Here is a 23,332-nt window from a genome sequence, read left to right as displayed (position 1 = left end):
AATTGTGTAGTCTCTTTGGCACAGTTTCCTTCACCAAAACATTTCTTTGGTGAAGGAGACCCTGTCTTTAATGATAAAACGTAGGTATGATGCTGTATATGCTGAGTCTGAAGGTGTGCCCATGAATATAAAAATCCCTCCATGGTACACAAATGCCTATGACTTTTTTTACTCTCCACCTTTGGCGAATTATACACACACGTGTAAAATGCCATTAGTTGGAAGGAAGATATCCTTCACAGCCACTGTATTCAAATATGGTGGAGGAACATCGGAACATACAGCAAACCCACTCCTATGTATTTTTAAAAGATACATTTTATGTTTATGAGAATGCATCAGTTTGTTGGAAGACGTAATTACACACTATGTATATCTATGAATACATTATGCTTTTTTTCTAATAAATAATGCCCAAAAATTACCTTTAATGTAAAGCCTTGTTGTTAAAGCATCCAGTGCTTCTATCAGTGCACTGTGACATCATGACATCAAGAACACTGGACATTTAAACCTGTTTCCTTCTGACATGCAACATTGTCAATAAACAGTTTGCCAGAATATGATATTAGAGGTGAGATAACATAAAATTACATTATTATTACTTCTACATAATAGAATTGAAATTTAGGGATGCTTGAGTACCCTTTAAAAGTGTCTAAACAATGAGCAGAGCAGTGCTTTTGTATAAATGGTAAGTTTGCTAATGTGATTCTAATCATAATAAAATGTTTTGTAAAGCACATTCATTTTGGTTATTAATTTTAAATTAGCACCAAAGCTGTTATTAGTATTAGTAATAAACCAGCATTTTGTAAATTATTAACACGAGCAATCTAGATTCATCCTTTTTAATGCATTTACCTAATCCAATCCAAATATTAGAAGAGGTTTAGGTAAGGTCTAGAACGGGCGATTAATGAGGGAAACCCCACAATTTATCATGAAAAGAGGCATTTTAGAAATTCACATTGTAATAAAGATGCAGCTAAGGTACTCGGGCTAAATTCGGAACAATGAATGATAGTATACAAGGATGTTTTTAGTGAGATGTCGTATACTATACTCTTGGCCACAGGTGTCGAACTCCAGGCCTTGAGGGCCGGTGTCCTGGATCCAAGACAGCTGATTTAAATGGCTAAATTACCTCTTCAATGTGCCTTGCAGTTCTCCAGAAGTCTGGTAATGAACTAATCATTTGATTCAGGTGTGTTGACCCAGGATGTTATCTAAAACCTGCAGGACACCGGCCTTCGAGGCCTGGAGTTCGACACCCCTGCTCTAGGGGGTATAGAACATCACTGAAAAATTTAAATAAACATCTCATGTCTTATCTACATGATCAGTGATTTGTCTGTACCTTGCTTAAACAAGTTGCCTGTTGGGAAAACAAAGAGAGCACAATAACAAAGGGAAAATTACAGAACAACATTTTGCAGTTGGACAGAATTGGCTTCCAAACTTGATGTGTTGATAAATAAATTAAGTCTGGAGAATTCACGACTTGTCTAGTAATGGTTAAACTTTATTGGGTTTTGCTTATTAATTAAGCGCAATATGAGTGAAAAGCACTAGTACTGCTACTACTACAGAAACACAAACAAAGAAAACCCATCCATTCAAGAAAAGTTTACATTTTATACAGTACACATAACTGCTTTCTTGTGAATAAGATGAGAGAATTGATAACACTCTCCTACGGCTTTGTTGAGAACAAGGTTCTATTCAGAACCAATTGATCGTAAAGCCTAGGAACAAGGTAAAAAACCAGATTATCTTGGTCCAAAGGAATTACATTGTAAACACAGCTATTAATTAATTAATTAATTAATTAATTGTCTTATCTCATTTACAGAAAATTTCATTTAGAGCAACATAAGTGTAAGTAAGACAGGTAACTTTTGAGAGAACAACATCTTCTCATTCATTTTCATCTAACTCTTGTCACAAAGATCCATAAGCATATTTACCAAAAGAGAACTCCTGATCTAAATAAGAAAATTACTTAAAAGCAACATTTTAGCAGAAGGCCCTGAGTACATTAGTTTTTCTGCCTGTGGAGACACAAAATTATTAGAGGCAGCTATTGGCTAATTGTTTTGGTATAATTTTGAATGAGACTTTGGAAGTACTTAGGTGTGTTTCGGTGTGGCTGAAAAATGATGATGTAACATTTTGGGAGGAAGTACCACAACAGAAAGCAGTAGAGACTGGAGAGTACAGCCAGAGCATTAAACATTAGGATGAATTTTCCACGGTAAAGCATATATTGTGTGACAAAAACGATCCAGGTGAAGATCAGCAGGAGGAGACAAAAAGTTATTGCTTTGGCCTCATTGTAATTTTTTGGTAGGTCTTTTCCCATGTAGGAGAAAGCAAAGCAAAGAGAGCACAACAATAAAGGTAAAATCACAGAGCAAGATATTGCTTTAGGATTAATTTCACAATCAAGTATGATTTTGTCTGGGTACCAAACTTTGTCTTGGTAGGGTTTGGGTGCAGCATATGAATAGCTAATAAGAAGCAAGAAAGCCTCAGTGATAAATGCCACAGTGATAACTAGGTGCTGCCCATGATATTTCATCCACCAACTGTCGAGTTTGGGTATCTGGGCTGCTATTTTGAAAATACAAACAATTTGAAAAGAGCGCACAACAAAACATGCTAAACAAATAGTGTAGAATAACAGAAATGGTAAGTATCTTAATACACAGAAAGCAACTGTTGGCTTGCCAAAGTAAAAAAAATACACTAAGACTAGACAGACTGAGACAGCCTAAAATTAGGAAGCACATTGGTCCCCCAGCAGATTTGACAACAGGTGTGTTATAGTTAACAACAAAGAGAACAGACATGGATAACGTCATGCCCACTAAGGCCCAGGCACCGACCATGATCAGTATAGCCCAGTTGTCTGTAAATGGCATATACTCCACTACACGCAGATCACATGAAATGCTTCCTTTTTTAGACCATTGTGTGTCTTTGCAGTTGATGCAGTTGTAGCGATCTTCTGTTTAGACAACAAAAGGACAGACCATCATTAAACTGATTTTTGAAAAAGAAAATGTTGCAGGTAAATTATGATACATGAAACTCTTAAAATAATTTACCTGTGATGTTGATATAGGTTCCATTTGGACATATTTCACAGTTAAAACAGCATTTGTGGATTCCAGTTTGCTTTTGTACATATCCAATAGGACATTCTGCTGAACATAATGAAGTAGGTACCTGTTCAAGGATATTATTTTGTAAAATATACAGACAACAGAAAAAAGGACTGCAGCCACAGTTTTTAAAATTTAGGACCGCTCACTAGATACTAACAACCACCATCTGTTTATTTACGCGATAGTATGTTTTGCCCCTGGAATAACTACACTAGTGTGTCTTTATGTACAAATGTATCATTTGAAAGGAAAAAAAGATACAAAAAGGGATGATTTGATTACTTTATACTGTCTAAAGTGTTGATATACTGTATGAGAAGATTCAAAAACACAACTTACATCTCCATCTGTGTACCATTTAATGATGGTGTTGTTGATGAAGAATTGAAGAGATGGATAAAAGCTGTAAAAGCCAATCTCCTGTGCATCTCCAGTCTGATTCCAGAAAACTACTGAGTATGATCCAGACTTGAAATCTCCATTCTCATCAAATTGAATATTCTGGTTTAAAAGTGTAAAGTTTGACTTCTGCAACTCTTCTAAAACCTGTTGTAGGCATAAAGAGGTAACTGTAACAGGATATTCACACTTACTTAGGTTGTTAAAATATCCCAGAGAAAGGAGAAACTGCAGTATGGTGAAACCTTTTACAGAAAGTGTACATTTTAAGGATTTTGAGGACATAAGAAGTAGGAGGTAATGGCTGGATGGATGCATTTTAAGATAGACGTAAAGTTTGATACTATGCCTATGCCCTCCCCTTGATCAGGTACTCTGCTGGAATAATAATCTGGCCAAAGGAGTCCAGACTTTAACATGATTGGTGCAGTATGGGATGATCTTGACAGAGAATAGAACAAAATGCAGCTACAATGTCCTTCAAGAAGCCTGGAGAACTATTTCTGATGGTACTTCTTATATTGACTTTTAAGCTCAATAAACTTAGAGAAGGTGGCATCTTATTCTATTTTACCCACCTTATATACCTTGCTCTATGCAGTGTGTGATCACAAAAAAGATAGGAAGGATCAGTATTTTAAAATGTTTAGACATACATAGAGGTTACAGTTGTCAGTAAGATGAAACACATAATCTCTTGAGTACTGTTTGCACACTTACCATATATGGGAACATGGTAATATTATCACTGCATTTACCATCTCCACATTGCAAGGCATTGTGTAAACCGTGAGCAATGGCATACACAGCTGAATAAACAGTAAATGAATAAGACGCATCTGCTGAGATGATATCCTCTGGAGTCACGTAGCTGCAGTTGCAAGCCTGATAACAAAACCCATTTTGTGCTTCATTTTTAAAAAACGTCTGTCTTTTGGTAGACTAGATAAAATTATTGAAGCCGGGTACTGTGTCTACTGGCTGAGACACACCTAGTACAGTTCCAATGTTTCTGATTCCTTTCATCTTGGAAAGCCTTTTGTTGGTGTCACATGCTATCCACACTTTATTTCTGAAATTCACTTGTACTGCTGTCTCAACAAGAGCTTCTGAAGTCGCTTCTGGAGCAAAAACAATGACAACATGTATTTTTTGTGCTTCTATCTGTTCGAATATTTGGGAGTAGTTTGTATTGTCATTGAGAGCTTTCATATAAGCTAGGCAGATGTCAGTACCGTCAATCTTCTTTATAAAAAGATCTAGGCCATCACGACCATAATCATCGTCACTGTTAAGGAAAGCAACCCAGCGCCAATTGAAGTGCACTATGATCTTAACAATGACTTCAATCATCCCGTCATTGGAGTGCACTGTCCGTAGGAAGGAAGGAAATTTAATTTTATTTGATAGGCGAGAGCTGCCAACTCCATAACTGACCTGTCAAAAGAGTAATGGAGACATTTTTACTATTTCTTGTCATATATTCACGACTTTAGGTTAACTTCATTTTAGTTTATAATTCTAACTTACCATAGGAATGAGATCTGTCATGAAGAGTGGGGCTATAGTCAGGGCATCTGTGCTTGTAAAAGGGCCAACCACTGCCATCACTCTGGAAAAATTCTTGAGTGGTTCAAACCAAGGTTGAATCAGGCCATTTACTGAGATAAGATTTAAAATTCCTGGGAAGTTCTTTGTATCTGAGCAGTGGTCAAATATTTCATACCCAAGGGACACATTTGGCAGCATGTAGGTAGTTATTAATTTGTTCCACAGCAAATCTCATCATCTGAAACCTCCGATAGTCTGAGAGACTGAATGGTTGACTGTTGACAGAGAAAGAGAGTAAAAGTTTTTAAACGAAACATAAAAATTGTTCACAACTGACTTAATGTAGTTATCTTAATGTAGTTACATGTAAATGTGCTACTAAGTTACACTCAGTGACTTAGTTTAGGTGAAGTTATATAATGTAAGGTGTGTCATTTGGTTTGAGTTCCACATATCAAGATTTGGTTAGAAAGCTTACCTGGAGCAGTCAATGGCCTGTGGTTTTGTTTGATAAATACCGCCATAGGCGTAATGAATATTAAAAGTCCACCAATCAAATAATCTCCATCCAGATGGAAGTCTGTGGCTGACATTGTGCATTTAGTCAAAATATGTAAAAAGGTTCCCAGCAGATACAGAGAAGTAAGAAAATGCCTCATAGTTACCATTTGCCAGTCTGATGTGGCATCTAATGAGATTACACTGTGCTTATAAGAAGCAATGCACTACTTGTATGAGCAAGTTACCACAATTTATTTCCATGAGCTTAGTGATGCACGGCTGTTGATATCGTACATACGTACTTGTTAACGGTTGGAAGACAATTCACAAATTAGTATGCAAAACACATCCAAGTTGCTAAGTGCCTTTGATGACTGGATAGTAACTGAAATGGATAAATGAGGCATTCTTTTAACTTGCACTTGATTACATGTTACCAAAAATGATTTATTAAAAAAATGTATCCAATGCAGAAACCCATTGCAAGAAAGTGGCAAAATATACTTTTTGTTAGAGACTGATAAAGCATTATATATATTATTGCTTTCTCTTATGATACAATTATTATTTTATATTATATACAGTTATTTATTATTACACTTTTTTCAGCTAAACCATGAAGGCACCGCAAATTCACTTGCAGATCTCTAAAAGAGAGCAGCATAGGAAAAGTGACAGTTAGTAAGACAAAGTAAATCAGAGAACTAATTAAGTGAATAGACACATTATTACAACCTTTTAACAGTTTTAAGTGATGAGTTTTCTTTAATGTAGGTTTTGCTTAAGGGAAAACCTATGTATGACGGTATGCAAGTACTGATTTGGCTGGAAAATAATATGGGGTTACAAGCATATGCACACATGCAAACTGTATTAATAATTCGAGGATGTATCTTTGGGTTATGCCTAAATGATACATCCTGTTGCATAAACATCCTGTTTTGCATGACCTAACCTTTGACCAAACAGGACATTGGTGAGATCATTTGCACACACTACACTGTGAATAACAATGACAAGTGACCAGGCATAAGCTGAGGTTTCAACATAGTATTCATCATAAAACTGATCATTTTTAAAATATATATATATCCTAATATCATGTGTGTTCTTCTCGTGTTTTGTGTACAGGTATTTTTATGCCCCTATGGGTCACCTGCAATTCAATTCAATTTGATGAAAAATGTAAATGTTATCTGTATCAAGTATTTCTTTAAAATATGCATAAAGAAAATAATTTTATATGGAGTCCTGCACTCATGTGGTCAGATTTGTATGACAACATTAACCAAATAGCTGAGCAGAAAATGAAGCCCGCTACACAACTGAGTTTAATTGAATGAAATTTACTGTTATTAAACTGCAGTACATTTTGATGTTAAAATGTTTAAGACAATAAAATTAAAAATATCACTGAATTTCATTAGCCTTTTAATTAATATATAATCTTGTAAGATTTCCAAGTTTGTATATTTAAGAACATGATCTACAGTGAAATTAACAAAAGTACAAGTTCCATGACGGAAATATTGTTATTTAGTAGCTTGAGTACAAAATACAATACAATTGCTTCTTAACATATATAGATGTGTGACTGTGAAATCAAAATGATATTTCCAATGTTTTTGAACCTAAAATTGTTTTATACAGATTTATTTCACAACAACCATAAAAACATATATTACATATTATTACATACAAGAAATTTTGTTTCATTTTATTGTTCCATGAAACAATCAGCTATATGTCAGAAAAGATTTCCAGTAAAACTGTATGAGTGCATGAGATAGATAGATAGATAGATAGATAGATAGATAGATAGATAGATAGATAGATAGATAGATAGATAGATAGATAGATAGATAGATAGATGATAGATAGATTATGCCCAATATATAAGCAAATGCTTGCTCTTATCCGATGAAATACCATTAGTTTAGTATACAAGTGGCTGCAGTATTTGCATAAACAAATGCTACCAAGACTTAGCTACTGGCATATTGGGTGATATAAGGGCCTGTCTCACCTTTGCACACTGACTGGTTAAAATAATGTAAAATAATGTAAATACAGTTTTAACTGTGCTTCAGCCAGCTGTGTATTTCAAATGTTGTGTGAACTGTCTCAGATAAAGTATGAACGTCCACTGAAGGAGTTGTTTTGTAAAGTCAGATGACGTCTTTTTTCAATGTCTACTGTGCGTCTAGTATGGTTGTGTACCAGCTATTTATAGTTCAAATGTGGTTGTTGTGGATGTCTTTTCAATGCCAAACTTACACTCATTTTAGAGATTGGATGATATGTTTTCTATAGGCTACCATTTAATTTTTCCATCACTTTGTTTACACCTTTGGATGCGTCTCCAGTTGTCATCTGCGGCTGAAACAAATCAAATTAAGTTATTGGAAAATGATCTGGAACAGCACACCACCTTGTGAAATGGGACTAGATCATAACAGTTATGTGTAAAGGAAAGCAGAGTGATCAGCTGATGACGATGGCACAGGCTCTTGCTGCTAAAACAAAAGTGAACAGCTACACAGTGGATTTTGAGCAATATCCCCACCTTCTTACCGTCATGAGCTGTGTGCAGCAGGCAGGACTAGAGGACCCAAAATGCAAACTCCAGGAGGCAAAAGGTAAACTCAAAAAACAGCTTTATTGCTGAACACCTGGAACCGACACTAACCGAACAGGAATTACAAATTAAACTAAACAGAGAGGCAGACTGGCAGGCAGGCGGAACACAGTGTGGAATGAGGGAGAATGCAACACTGGATGGAAGAAAACAAAGTTCTTAATTACCAGTTTAGGTCAAGTTACTTGAAAAAAGTAATTAGTTACTAATTACTGATTACTTATTCAAAAAAGTAATCCTGTTACTTCACTGATTACTTATTTTCAAAAGTAATTAGTTACTTTGTTATTTTTTAAAAACATGATACGCAACCTGAATACCTAATAACACCATAGACCTTTCAGCCCAATTCTATTTTTTCTGCATAATCCATCACATAAAATTGAACCAAATGGAAAAGTCTTTTTTTAAATTTGTTTTATTAGTTTTAATCTTTTAATTTTATGCACATTGCATCAAGCAAAAATTAAATTATATGCAATAGTCTTTGACTTGAAGAAAGTCGATTTTCTGCATATTCCAGCATGTAAAATAAAAAAATGCGCGTGCTCTTGGCGAGCTCGTTCCCGGTTTGTCAGAACACCGGCTTGGAACCAGCGCCCTCTGCCGTCAAGGGCAGTGGTAGTCATGGTAGTCATGTGACTGATGCAAGCCAGATCCTTTTCAAAATTTTAATTAATAGTTAAATGTTAATGTTCGAGGGGCAGAGGCAGGACTCCACGCGCACACACAAAAAATGCCTCAAGAAAAGGGCACTTGGGGCACCCATCGGGAAAGAGGCAGGTGCTCAAGCCCCCCTCTGCATGTGCCTTTCAGTTAACGTTTAATTCCTGGTTATGTGCCATCCCAAAATATTCAGACATTTTTACTACAATAGACAAACTCCAGTTCATTTGAAACATCTATCCTACCCAACAGCGGAGGGGTTACTCGAGAGCAGAGGGCTGAGCATTACAATTTGGAGGAGGAGTTTCCAAAACCCAGCCACACCATTGGCCCTGGGCCCCGAAGTGCAGCATACATCACAAGTGTTGAGCGAAGATAGCGTCCAAGTACAAAAACCGAAAGTCAATGAGGCCCATCACCTCCCGTGGTCGTGTTAGTTCCCCTATAGAATGACGAGTACGGTAAGAAGCAAGTTTTAAAAGCGTCTGTTTTATCGTCTTCTTTCGGGCCTGTCGACGCTTTTCTCTAAACCTTTCAAAGTTACCATGATATATAAAAGCCAGAAGGAGCCCGCTGAACGAAACTTGTAGCGATGTTCGCTGTTGTCTGTCTTCAAGCAGGAATGTTTTTTGCTGTTAATTACGAAGGTAGGGCTGTCCTATGGAGACTGGCAGCCGTAAGCTGGTCAAAAAAAAAAAAAAATATATATATATATATATATGTAAGCCGGTGTTGCTTAATAGTTTGTCACCAGCCAGTGTTGGCAGGTCACAGCAGCCTGCAGAATAGAGCAGAGAGGAAATAATGACTTTTTACGGGGTTTCCTCGATAAACTTTGTATTCTTTATAGGGTATTTATTTTCTCTTAACCCACTTTTCAAAATAAAAACAAAACCCAAAACGTATTTTCCCTTATTGTAAAGAGAAACAGAAACTATAAATATCCACTGTATGTGATTTCGATTCCAGTCACTTATGCTTTAGGCCAAAAGTGGTTTCGAAGGTATTTCGGGTGTCAAAAATTAAAAACAATCCCCTGCTTATAATGTGAGGCGAGCACAGTACAGCATAATAGCAGATTAACTGGATAACTATAGCGATGCACAATTACAAAATAATTGTTCAAAAGAACCCGCTTGTGAATAGCAATCATTCATCTTCTTTCTTTCTTTGTTCTTTCATTTTTGCTTTTATTGCTTCCGCTTTTGTAGCAAGGAAATTTTATTTTATATCCTCACCCTTTTGTGCTGGATAACTGTTATGATAGTACTATCATAACAGTTATCTGGCAAAAAATTACAGTTGGATCCATAATTACAATGACCCTTTTTTGTAGTTTTCCCTATGTACACCATCACCCTGGGTTATAAATCAGACGGCCTCACAGTGACTAAAGTACAGACCTCCAGGTTATTTAAATTCAAGAGGTTTAACAGGGTAAAAAGCGATGAAGTAATGGAACAAACTAAAATCATTTGAAATATAAGGTAGTGCAGCCACTGAAGCCACCTTCGGTTGCTGCTTGTTTTGGGTTATTTTCCATTCAGCTTTGTCCTCATAAAACAAACAAACAAACTATGATCTATTGGGTGAGACCAGATTATTGACTTGGCCACTAAAGAAAATCTTATTTCGTGACCTAAGAAACTCTTGGGTTGGTTTTGCAGTGGGGATTGGATTGTTATCTGCATGCACTGTGAAGTGGTGTCCAATGAATTTTGCAGTATTTGACTGCATCTGAACAGAAAGAGCAGCCCTATACACTTCACAATTCATGTTGGTACTTCTAATCAGTAGTCACATCATTAATAAATACTGATAAACTGTTACCACTGGCAGCCATACATGCCAATGCCATACCAAGGCCTCCAATATGTTTGACAGATGATGTGGTATGCTTGATTTAGTCAAGTTTAGAAATAATGCTGTGATAATGTACTTGAGCTGTCTTCTACTGTCAATTGTCAAATTAATTTGAACCTCTGAAAAAAAATACTGTGTATATAAATGGGTGTAATTCCTGAATAGTTAATTAAGTACTTTTGTTGAATTCCTTGAATTAAAGCTGAAAGTCTATAAAACGTGATGCTAATGAATCCAAATAATGGTGTCCTGTGCTGCTGCCCACACCTCTGGTCTGTTGTTTTCTATCCTGTTACAGGTGTCCAACATCTTAACTTTACGACTTTTAACATAAACCTTACTCCTTCCTCCAGTATAAAGATTCAGGCACTGCAAGCCTAAAGGATGAGGAAGAGTTCACGGATATATTGGAGGAGAGGAGGCGCACCACTGATCTTGGTTATGCCCTGAGAACCTTTAACCCGCAACCGTACAAAGGAGCCCCAACCCTTTCCACCTCTGACCTCAACAAAGCTGTACTGGAGTCCCAGTATCTGTGCTATATTATCAAAGAGGTGAGTCTTTTTTTTTTTAAATTTAAGGCAATGAGGCTTTACACTATAGCGTTGTCAATATGGAGTCAGTCTTTTTGGCTCATATTCCCTCTTAGATTGCCATGGAGACGGGGTCATCTGTGGAGAAGGTGAAAGAAGATGCTTCTAGGATTTTGAAGGAAATGTCTCACAATCTGCAGCTGGGGTTTATCAGGCTAATGGGCTACACTCTAAACAAGGTGTTCAAGAGACTCTACAGGAGCATCTATGTCAACATGGAAGGACTCAACATGGTCGGGACTCATCACAGTCAATACACTTTAATCAATTGTTTAACAGTTTGTTTCGACATATATAGTAGAATGTGTGTGTGTATATATATATATATATATATATATATATATATATATATATAAAACCATTTTACTCCTCAGCCGTAAAAGGCTGATACAGTATTGTAGTCACCCTACAGGCAGGCAAGCAGGCAGGTAACGTGGACACTTAAGTTTGTGACTTTGATAACTTGAAAACGAAGCAATGTAGGAGTATCTACTAAAAATCTCAGATGAGTTTGAATCTAATTGACCTTGACCTCAAGGTTGGAGGTCAGAAGTGTAATTTTCTGTACATCTTGTGAATCTGATAACTTGAGAATGACGACGTAGAATTTTGAAATTGACAACTGGTGCATCTTCAAGTGAAACTGGCCACCACCAGTATTTTCATATATTTTCATATATTTGCTGTAGGATTCAGAGGTTTGCCGTTTAACATACTTTAGCTACACAGTATTTTATTAGATTTATTTTACTTTTTAGCACTTAGAATTTTTTTGTTCCATCTTACTAGTACTACGAATAGAACCTACTAGTGCACTGTGTAATTTCACTGATTTCTGGAAAATTAGAATTTTTCTGTCACTGCAGCTGCAGCAGGCCATCCAGGAGAGTCCTGTGATCTTGATACCCAATCACAGGAGTTATGTGGACTTCTTGATTATATCCTATATCCTGTTCACCTATGACATCCCAGTACCTGTCATTGCTGCAGGAATTCGCAAGTATCTATTTATATTAAGACACAAAATTTTTTTTAATCATACTATATACATACTCATACATTATATCCAGTTATTTATAGTGTAGCAACAAAAAAATATATTTTTAAATTTTTGTCTCTTCTGCTCCATTTTAAAGGTCTTGCAGATGTGACGATTATTGGAGGGCTTCTGCGTCGCTCTGGAGCTTTTTATATCCGACGAGCAATCGGCTCTGACAAGCTGTACTGGGCGGTGCTTTTAGAATACGTACAAACAATTGTCAGGGTAAGACAGTGACTTTGCAGCATATTCCTGAATGCATCTTTGGTAAACAACTTCAATCAAAGGAAGGGTTCCAACAGCATAATGTGTTTTCTGTAGACAGGATATGCTCCCTTGGAGTTTTATGTAGAAGGTTTCAGGAGTCGCACACTGAAGTCTCTGGTGCCAAAGCTTGGTAAGTATCCAAATTTACCACCTTGTTTTTTTTTAAGTGTGTCCCAGGACATCAAAGTGTGTGCATCTGATTCTTTTGGACTTTTTCTGTCTTGCTTTAATTTCATTGTGTAACTAGGCTAAATTATACTTTGCTGTAACTGACTGGTTCAAAAATATGACTTGACTCTGCCTTGTGTAGTAAATGATGGACGAGACTTGCTTATCTTTTAGTGCTGCCATTTATTAATTGGGTAAGTACTAAGTATGTACTGGCCAGGCAGGTTGACTCATTGCAGGTGACTTAAACACAGTACACTCAGGCTCGTCCCTCATAATCTGGCAATGTTTTAATGCTGAAAACTAATATAACAAGTTCATTAATATAAATATTGTGTACCTGGATAAGAACAGAATATGTACTGGTCATATTCTGGTTATGTATTTGTAGTGTGCTGTGTTTAAGCTGCATGCAAAGGTAATAGCATATTATGGTAACATAGTATCTTGCTAGCTAAGCTAGCCAGTGTACAGTACTATTATGTGACTGTTTTATCACCACACATTGGCAACAATTCACCTGAACTCTTCTTATTAACAGTCAGACAATTTGCAGTGGCCATATGCTTATCATCAGAAGGCATAGCTTACATTTTCACTGCTCTATAGATGACACACAACTTTATCTCTCCATGAAGCCAGATAACACACACCAATTAGTTAAACTGCAGAAATGCCTTAAAGACATAAAACCCTGGATGGCCTCTAATTTTCTGCTTCTAAATTCAAATAAAACTGAGGTTATTGTACTCGGGCCCGAAAACCTTAGAAATATGGTATCTAACCAGATTCTTACTCTGGATGGCATTACCTTGGCCTCCAGTAACACTGTGAGGAACCTTGGAGTCATTTTGACCAGGATATGTCCTTCAATGCACATATTAAACAAACATGTAGGACTGCTTTCTTTTATTTGCGCAGTATCTCTAAAATGAGAAATATCCTGTTTCAGAGTGATGCTGAAAAACTTGTTTGTGCATTTATGACTTCAAGGCTAGGCTAGTGTAATTCATTATTATCAGGATGTCTCAAAAACTCCCTAAAAAGCCTTCAGTTTATCCAAAGTGCTGCAGCAAGAGTACTGACAGGGACTAGAAAGAGAGAGAATATTTCTCCTGTATTGGCTTTCCTTTTCTTTAAAGCATATAGTTAGGCTGGATCAGGTGACCCTGAATCCTCCCTTAGTTATGCTGCAATTGGCATAGGCTGCTGGGGGATTCCCATGATGCATTGAGTATTTCTTCTCCAGTCACCTTTCTCACTCAACATATGTTAATAGACCTCTCTTGAATCACACTTGTTATTATCCCTGGCTCTCTTCCACAGCATGTCTTTTATCTTGTCTTCCTTCTCTTACCCCAACCAGTCGTGGCAGATGGCCGCCCCTCCCTAAGTCTGGTTCTGCCGGAGGTTTCTTCCTGTTAAAAGGGAGTTTTTACTTCCCATTGTCGCCAAAGTGCTTGCTCACAGGGGATCATATGATTGTTGCGTTTTTCTCTGTATGTATTATTATAGGGTCTACCTTACAATATAAAGTGCTTTGAGGCGACTGATGTTGTGATTTGGCACTGTATAAATAAAACCAAATTGAATTGAATATCCTCCATATAGTGGTTGCACAAATACCAAAATCTAATGATCATGCACAGTGCTGTGATATACAACCCACCTCAGGCTTGTCCCTCGTAATCTGGCAATGTTGTAACGCTGCCAGTGGTATTAATCCACTGCCTATGAGAAAAGGGCACCACATCATAATACACAAATACATCGTGGTTAACATGGCAAGTGGGATCACATACAACATAAACACTGTTACAATTGCATATGAATGTGATGGACTTTCTCTGTTCTGCTTTTCTGAAAGCTCTTCTCCACGACCCTAATTACAGAGATCTTTATCTGGTTAATAATTTATGTTTAGGTCATATTGTCCTGTATAGGCATGTTTTCCTATTATTTTAGTCCTCTTAAACTGAAGGGTTGTTCTAGGTTTAGGATATTTTAAGAGTTAAAAGTCAAACAAGTTTACTGGTCATTTTATTTATAATTTTAATATTTATTGTTCACCTTTTTTTCTGTAGGTATGATGGACATGGTGCTGGAGCCATATTTTAAAGGTGAGGTGTTTGATATTACCCTGGTGCCCATCAGTATCAGCTATGACAGAGTGCTGGAGGAGTCATTGCTTGCACTTGAGTTGTTGGGTGTCCCCAGACCAAAAGAAAGCATCACCGTAAGTTTCAGCCTCATTTATGACTTGATAAAAATTCCCATATAATCTTTGGTTCTAAAAGATATGAAACTACATGCTTCTTGCCCTCACTCTTTCCCTGCAGGGACTCTTTAAAGCTAGCGGAGTCCTGCAGGAAGATTATGGCTGCATGCATGTGAACTTTGGCCGCCCCCTGTCTGCCCAACAGCTGTGTGAAGGAAAGATAAATTGGAGTGAGTACAACCTCATACCAAGGTACAGATTTCCCTTTTTTTCTCTTTTTTTTTTGCCAATATCACACATGGCTGTAGGTACAAATATGAATATTGAGTATCTACCAACCAAAGTCTAAATAGAAAAAGTCTATAGAGTCTATAAAGTCTAAATACTAAATAACTTAAATAACTGTAATTTATCATCTATATATTCTTTAATTGTAATCTCCATTAGTTGTATACAGGCAATTCAACTGAAGAATATAAAAACCTTTACATTTTAAAATTTTAATTTTATAAAGTTTTTACTTACAGTGAGTAATAAAAAACTAAACCAAAATGACTTGTAAAATGCACCAAACAAGTCTAATAATAATATAACTTAAATTAATATTTGTGTCACTGTAAACCTTCAAAACTAAAGACACAGCCTGCATATAACTTTAGAATCTGTCTCGTTTTCTATTCAGAAATCTTCCCCAGAGGCCAACTGCAGAGACCCAGGACTGTGTGAACTGGCTGGCCCATTTGATTGTGCGAACCCAGGAGGAGGGCTCTTTGATCAGCCCTTGGTCTCTGATGGCCTGCCTGTTGCTCCAGACTCCATTCACAACTTTAACGGAAGAGGGTCTGCAGTGGCATCAGCTCACAGAAAAAACCCTCTGGCTCAAGAAGCTGGTGCTGGATTTCGGGGCCCGTCTGAACTGGCCTGGTGGGTGGGCCAGATAGATTTCAAAAATATCAATTTATTTGAATTATGCTGTGTAGAAAAGCAACAGCATCAACCTTAGGGTTAAGATCAATATAGGCTTTGCTTATAATGGGCCTTTAATGAAGCTTGCTTTCCCTTCAGTAACCAGTAGGTGGCCTTAGGCTACTGCAATGCTAGACAACCAGACAGTTAATGCAGAAACGTTAGTAGTTTCCCTGCTGGTGCATGTGACAGCGTCTCACCTCAGGGCACCAATGGCTCTTTTTGACCTGGTCCTGTGTGGATCATAAAGATTAGGTGAATACAAGTTGGCACAAGTGTCCAGAATCACTTAGGAGATGTTCAGTGGATTAATACACTTTAAGTAACTTATCCTAAGAGAATGCCACTGAACTGTCTCACTTCACAGGTGTCCTGTGTGTGCACATTGACACATGCAGGCACGTGTGCACACTTAAACACACACGCACACACACTTGCACACATGACTTTGTGAAGGTCTTATGACCCTCAAACTTATGTGAAGGTTACATTTTGCAGCCCACATCCCAGACTCAGAAGTGATGTCATCCACCGTGGCTCTTCATCACTCCATTGTCCATCATAAAGAGGACCGTATCTACCTGGTTCAGGATGAAGACCCTGCGAGGCAAGATCCACTGAGCCCAGAGGAAGGTGTGATGAGGATGGCGGTAGTGGTGCTGATGCTGGTTTCCTACAGGAATCAGGCATTGCATGTCTTTGTGCGTCCAGGAATACTTGCTACAGCCATCCACATCACAAAAAACACACGGAAGGGTAAGAGTTGGGTGGGGTTACAGATTCTCAGTCTCATGAATGGGTATATCTTGTTTAGCTGTGACCCATTTTTCTGTTCACAGATGAGCTCTTCAGCTTTTTCTGCTTCCTGCGGGATGTCTTCTCCAATGAATTTATCTTTATCCCTGGCAGGGCAGTGCAGGTAACAGCCATGTTTGTTAGGATCAGCATTATTTTGTGCATGAATTGAGTCAAAGGCCAAGGTCACTGTAGCCTCTCATTTATCCCATTCTTGGAAAAAAGCTGACCTAAGAAATTTTGTGCTTATGGTCCTTACGTTTTTTGCTACTGTCATATTCATACACACTTGTGTGGTTAACTATGAGACAGATTATTATCATTATCATTTATTGTTACTCATATTGCATATATCTGTCTCTCCATCATTTAGGACTTTGAGGAGGCATGTTCACTCCTGCAGAAATGTGGAGCAGTCCACATCAGTCAGCAGGAAGTGACCGTGTTGGAAACGGGGCTGGAAGTTTTATCCTTTCTGCAGAAGCTGCTGCAACCCTTCTTAGACTCATATCAGGTCCTTTAACTTGAGTATCTCTCTCTGTGACTAAGTGTATTTAGTGAGGAGTGACTGTTGTGAACAACATATTATGCACAACGTTTTTTCTGTGCAGAACTGAATCCAGAATTATCCTCCTACAATTTTAATTTGGAACTTTATTTGATTACACACACCACTTTTGGTGGTGTGGTGATTAGCACTGTTGCCTTACAGCAAGAAGGTCCTGAGTTTGCTTCCACCACCTGACCAGGGCCTTTCTGTGTGGAGTTTCTACCCATGTTTGTGTGGGTTCTCTCTGCTTCCTCCCACAGTCCAAAGACATGCAGTTAGTGGGGTTAGGTTAATTGGTAATTGTAAATTGCACATAGGTGCGAATGTTTGTCTGCCTCTGTGTTAGCCCTGCAACAGACTGGCGATCTGTCCAGGGTGTACCCTGCCTATAGTACCTGGGATAGGCTCCAGCCCCCTGTGACCCTGACAAGAATAAGTGAAAGCAGACAGATTTAGTGATTTTATTTTTAAATATATGAACTGATTTTTTTATACTTTGAATGTACAGTATTTTCATCCATGACTGTCTAAAGTCTAGAAACCATGGACACCAAATGTTGTACTTTCTCCCTTGAGTTGCTCTGCCAGGTGTTTACTACAGCTTCCTTCAGCTGCTGCTTGTTTATGAGGCTTTCAGTTTCTGAGTTGAGGTCAGATGACTGATTTTTACCCACCATTTCTTTGTTGATAAAACCCTTAGATTGCTTGTGCCGTCTCTTAGATGTTTTCTGCCAAAGTCTAATCTGGCCTTCCTCTTTCATGTGTAATCAGTGGTCTACACCTAAATCCTCTGTATTTACAGAGGGTTTACATTCTTGAAGGCTTTCTGGATTCAACACTGACCATGATAAAACCTATCTTCCTGAGAGTGTTCTTGACTTGGTTAGATCCGTCACCATCTAGTTTAAGTTGTCTTCTGTGATCTTTCAGATGTTTTGATTGTGGATTTTATAGCTGGTGCAACCCTTCTGTTCACTAGTGATTTGACCACTCCTGAAGTTTCTTTTGCTATCTCTCTGATGGGTTTATGTGGGTTTTTCAGCCTAATGATGGTTCCCTCACTTGAGGAGAAAACCACAAAAAGTGTCAATGTCCTACAAATTATGGACCTTTTAGTGTAATCTAAGAAAGGTCATTAAACATGAATCACTTTAAAAAAAAATTACCACATAATATTTATGACTAACAATCATGGCATTGTTTCTAACAACATGAAAGGACATGCTGTACCCTCATCTTTTAAACTTATAAAATGTAAATATTTTCCCTAAGCCATTTTATGACCATAAACCAAAACTGTATTAAAAACTTGATTTATAGAATTTGAAAACTTTTTGTCTTTAGTAAGACAAATACAGTTTTGTCTACTTCATGGTTTGCCTGCATACAGCACAAATATATTAAGCTCATCTTTAGAGAGGGGTGCAGTTCATATCACAGAGTCTGAAGAGATAGTAAAGATGAGTCCTACTTATGTGCTTTAAAATTGGTATTCCAAACGTCAGTTACAACTTTATTTTAGTCTTGTGTGTAATGTTTATAGACTTACAGATGCATAGTAAAATAATTAATGACAACTTTATAGTTACCATGGTCAGGATGGTTTACAACTAAATTATTAACCATTTAGAAAACATTACCAATCATTTTATTGTTAGCAGTTGTTAACATTGTTAATTTACTATTGACTGAATTTTATTAAAGTATTAGCTTATTCGTTTCTTCTTTAATTCACTGGAATGTTGTTTTTTTTTATTGTCCAGCTGATGTTCAGGTACTTGTGTGAAAAGGAAGATCACGTGTTTACTGAGGAACAGTTCCTACCTGATGTCCGAAACCTGGCTACAAAACTCATCCTCTCAGGTACAACTGAGTGTGTGAAATTACCTCTGACCACTAGAGACCTCTCCCACCTGGTAACTAGGGATCAAGACCCGGTTCTTGTAGAGAACTGGTTCCCATTAGCCCAAATCCTGGGAATCGTTATTCAGCCTGCTTATCAGTCCCTTTTTTCGATTCTTGCACTCTCGCTACAATCAGCTGATTTTAATTTGTGTGTCAAATTGGAAAAATAGTGGCACATTCTCCAGCGTGGATATGGAGATTACTTTTATTTTTAGTGCAAAAAAGAATGAGAGCTTGATGGTAAAGTGGAGACTGATCCAGAACAGAAACATCTGCATTATACTGTTACAGTTTTTCTCCATTGGTTTGGCTCATTTCTTTAAACAGAAATTACATTCTCAAAACTCTAAGATCATTTGGCAAAACACTCTTACAGTTTAGCACAACACTATAGCTCACCTGCAAAAGCTCATATCTCTTCCAAAACTGTTCACTCAGGCTTCAATCTAAATCCCTTTCTCATTTAAACAGTCAGTGTCTCCATGGCAAAGATCCTTCTCAATAGCTTTGGCTCATTTCTCGACACAGATCGGACATTCTCATCATTCTTGGTGCTTTTGTCAAAATAAACCTGGATGGTTGATCACAACAACATGGTCCACCATGGTCTTTGCAAGCACCTGCACAGACAGCATGCTAATGCTAAACTAGCCAAGAACCAAGAGTTTCGTTAAAGCTGAGTAAATGCTGACCCCAGCCCAGCACCATGATAAAGTGAGCCTTAATTTGCGGTGAAGCCGCTGCTTAACTTCAACAGGTAACAAACTGATGAGCAGTCAGGCTGCTACCTCCGTTTCTACCTGTTCATGTTTCTAGAGTAGAGTCACTGTGACAATCACTTTAAAATCTCTTTGTGCTGGTTTTTTATCTTTGATTTGTGTTGTCAGCTTTGTGTTCATAGCTAAATACTTAGAGAAAGATCACTTTTGTAACAAGTAGAATAACAAAAGTCTTTCTCCTGGGTGTAATTAAGTAATGTACTTTTTTACTTTACTTTTTTTGAGTAATGATCCCAACACTGATCACAACTAAGATGGGAAATTTGTAATTACTTTGCATGAATGTAATGTCATTGATATGCTGCTTAGAGATGGTCACGACCCTCAAAGTGGAGCCAGTGAGAATCGATAATGGAATCGCAAAATTCTTATAAATTCCCATCCCTACTGGTAACTTACAAACTTACAGTTTGTGGGGTGTTTGTTTGTTTGTTTGTTTTGCAGGTGACCTTCACACCTTTGAAGTCCTGTCTTCTGACACACAGAAAAATGTTCTTTCTGCACTGCGGAGACTGGAGGCGGTGACGAAGTTGAGGGTGTGAGTAATGAGATTAAACCTACATCCCTGTTTGGTTTAAGCTCATTTTCTTTGCTGGTTGAGGAGCTGTCCATAATGCTGATGCCAAAGTTACAGATGCACTCCTCTCATCTCAGGTCCCAGCAGAAGGAATACAAAGTGAACAAAGCAGGTGTCAGCAGAACTGGTGACATACTCTGTAAGTTTATTTGTGATACTCCAGTAACGATAAAGGTTTTTTATGTGTGTCTTGAGAATTATTATTTATTTTACCTTGCTATCTTTAAATATACTGATTATAAAATGTCTTTACTGTGGTTGAGTTTGCTATTCTGTTTAGTACGGTAGACTAAGGAATCCTTTTTTCCTGTTCTCTCACTGTAGCTGGGAAAGTCCCTCTTGAGAGCCTCCACACTACACCTGACGCAAGGCTTCAGTGTCAAGTGGAATAAATTCATCCTCAGTATCAGCTCACAGCCCCCTCCCCAATAAACTTACCCATCTATTCGCTACTTCTACCTCATTGTCATCCCTGTGGTCTCTTTATCTTTACACAGTCAAATCGGTACAAATGCAGTCTGTGCTCACAGGCAAAATACTTGATCCTTGATGCCGGCCAGACTTAATCTACTGAATGGTGGCTACCTCTCTGTCCTTTATAGACCTGAGAAGACTGAGATGAAGCTAAACGCCCTGCAGGATAAATGCTGGTAATATAAAGGTGGCCTATTACTGATTTTGTTTCACTTTAACCAAAATCAGTAGGTGAATACTAACATTTAGGTTAAGATAACTGTACTTTCCATTGCTGATCCTGTGGGTTTTTTTTTGTTTGTTTGGTTGTTTGTTTGTTTTTTTAATATATTGCCATAGATGTATTGTTTACTTCCATAGATGTATGACTAACTGAGAAAATTAATAAAAGAGCACTTTAATTAAACTTGGTTTCCAGTATGATTTGGCATGAAACAATTGGTTGTATGTAAAAGAATGTTGCAATAAGGCTCTAAACACCATAACAAGCAAAGATCTCAGGTTTTGTTTGAGGCATTGCTGAGCACGGTTGACCCAGTTATGCGCACTGTCAGCGAAATGCGTGGTGGCTCGGCGCATCGGGAGCGGGCCCAGGTACGGGTGACAAGCGGCTTGGGTCAGAGCATGGAGCAGCTGCAGCTCAAGCATGACGTTGCCTGGAGATAAAAAGGTAACTGGGTCAAACTGGAGTCTAAATGAACACCATGGCTAATGTGGAGAACCACAGACAGCGCCTGATGTCCACATAATGTTCAAAAAAATTACCAAGTCCAAAGTTCAAATGTTGAGTGCTGTATGGACGATGTCCAGAATTGGCCATGGACTGGTGGACCCAATATAAGACACGATCTGCATGTCTAATGTTTAGTGAGGTGAGAGTCACGTAACCCAGGCTGCCACTGATGACACCCTAAACCTGCAGGAGATAGAGGATGTTCAAGAAGCTGTGCTACTGTCCCTGTCCAAAAAGATGATCCTACAGCTACTTCATGTAAACAAAACTGATTTTGATAGAGGAGGATTAGTTAGCATGTGAAAACTGATATTTTCCAAAACCTGGACTAACAGATGAAGCGGTGTTTTATGTCCAGAGATGGGAAACAGAAGGTGAAGCACTTTGATTACATTATTGAGTTCTCAGTGCTTCCCACAGGTTTAGATTCTTTTTGTGGTGTGCGGTGTATGTGGACTGTGATCAGAGGAAAACAAGCTTTCTTAAATAATCTAATAAGACAGTTCAAAAGAGTCTGTCCAACTGCAGTGGAGTGATTTGAGACAGTCACAGCTGATAAAGAAAAATAGGGGCCATAAAGGTCTGGGGCTAGCAGCTGTTCATTTACCTACATCTTAAAATCTGTTTGCGGGAAACATTTTTTCTTTGTTATAAAACTGTAAAACATGAATGACAGTTTTCCTAACCGGGTGTACTAGGTAAGTGGAAGAGAAAGGATAGATGGAACTATAGATAGAAAAAATAAAAAGTCAAATAAATAAGAACATTAAGTACCATAAAAAATACAGTAAAACAATAAAATAAACAGGTAGTTTTACAATAAGTAAATAATAATAATTAATTAACTTTTCAACAGAAGCCCATTTAAATGACAATGTTTTTAACTGCTTTGTCAAAGAGTCCTTAGAGTCAACTAAATGTAGTGGCAGTGGTTGCCTGATCCACAGATTTATTATAGCTTATATATAGGTATATAGGTAGTCCACTTACCTAAAATCTGAGGCTTAGGGTGTACCTTAAGTCAGAGCATGAAGAAATGTTCCTAGTTAACACAGAACAGTAAGAAAATCTCAAATATATATAATTACTGCCTTTGTTGTAAACTCTAAATGGATTTGCCTGGATTTTTAGTTTGTTGTGAGAAACGGACTATTACGCCTAATCATTTCCATGCAAATGGAAAAAAACTAAAACAAAACAAATGGTTGGGAGATTTTTCACAAATCAGTATCCAAAAGTGTCTACACAGCAGCTGTACTCAGATTCCTGTGACATATACACACTGAGTTTAACAGTCATCGTGATTAAGCACTTTTAATGCCAGATTCTTTTAAAAGTATAGAGTTTATCCTTTAGCCAAATAGAAACAACCATATTCATCATTTTAAAATTCACTGAGGAATAGATCTGATAAAGGTATGTACAGCATATTAAGATACAGAATAATCATTTTCATTTTTGATACTTTATGTACAAT

The 23,332-nt window shown here is 37.6% G+C and overlaps 1 protein-coding gene and 1 pseudogene across 1 annotated transcript; one reads left to right on the top strand and one right to left on the bottom strand.

Moving 5' to 3' along the window:
- Positions 1 to 2,083: 2,083 nt before the first annotated feature.
- LOC148096897 (taste receptor type 1 member 2-like) lies at positions 2,084 to 5,782 on the bottom strand (annotated as a pseudogene).
- A 3,503-nt stretch (positions 5,783 to 9,285) lies between these two features.
- LOC102794018 (dihydroxyacetone phosphate acyltransferase-like) lies at positions 9,286 to 21,336 on the top strand. The gene is made up of 16 exons (XM_087833539.1): positions 9,286 to 9,389; positions 11,145 to 11,345; positions 11,441 to 11,617; positions 12,251 to 12,380; positions 12,521 to 12,648; positions 12,745 to 12,820; positions 14,943 to 15,094; positions 15,198 to 15,328; positions 15,759 to 16,000; positions 16,541 to 16,798; positions 16,882 to 16,961; positions 17,211 to 17,351; positions 19,151 to 19,250; positions 20,516 to 20,609; positions 20,726 to 20,787; positions 20,973 to 21,336. Exons 1-16 carry the CDS (start codon positions 9,378 to 9,380, stop codon positions 21,038 to 21,040), a joined length of 2,052 nt encoding a protein of 683 aa, XP_087689665.1. The 5' UTR covers positions 9,286 to 9,377; the 3' UTR covers positions 21,041 to 21,336.
- The last annotated feature ends 1,996 nt before the right edge of the window (positions 21,337 to 23,332 follow it).

Source organism: Neolamprologus brichardi, chromosome 20 (assembly GCF_056152115.1).
Source record: "Neolamprologus brichardi isolate AB-2024 chromosome 20, ASM5615211v1, whole genome shotgun sequence".
Classification (NCBI taxonomy): Eukaryota; Metazoa; Chordata; class Actinopteri; order Cichliformes; family Cichlidae; genus Neolamprologus; species Neolamprologus brichardi.
The sequence above is the reverse complement of the archived record's forward strand: the minus strand, read 5'-3'. Positions and strand labels throughout refer to the sequence as shown.

Bases quoted from the DNA above. Each gene is read 5' to 3' on its own strand.
- LOC102794018 (XM_087833539.1), top strand. The intron at 12,821-14,942 runs GTAAGTATCCAA...TTTTTTCTGTAG, and splicing joins GTCTCTGGTGCCAAAGCTTG to GTATGATGGACATGGTGCTG. The intron at 16,001-16,540 runs GTGGGTGGGCCA...TACATTTTGCAG, and splicing joins GGCCCGTCTGAACTGGCCTG to CCCACATCCCAGACTCAGAA.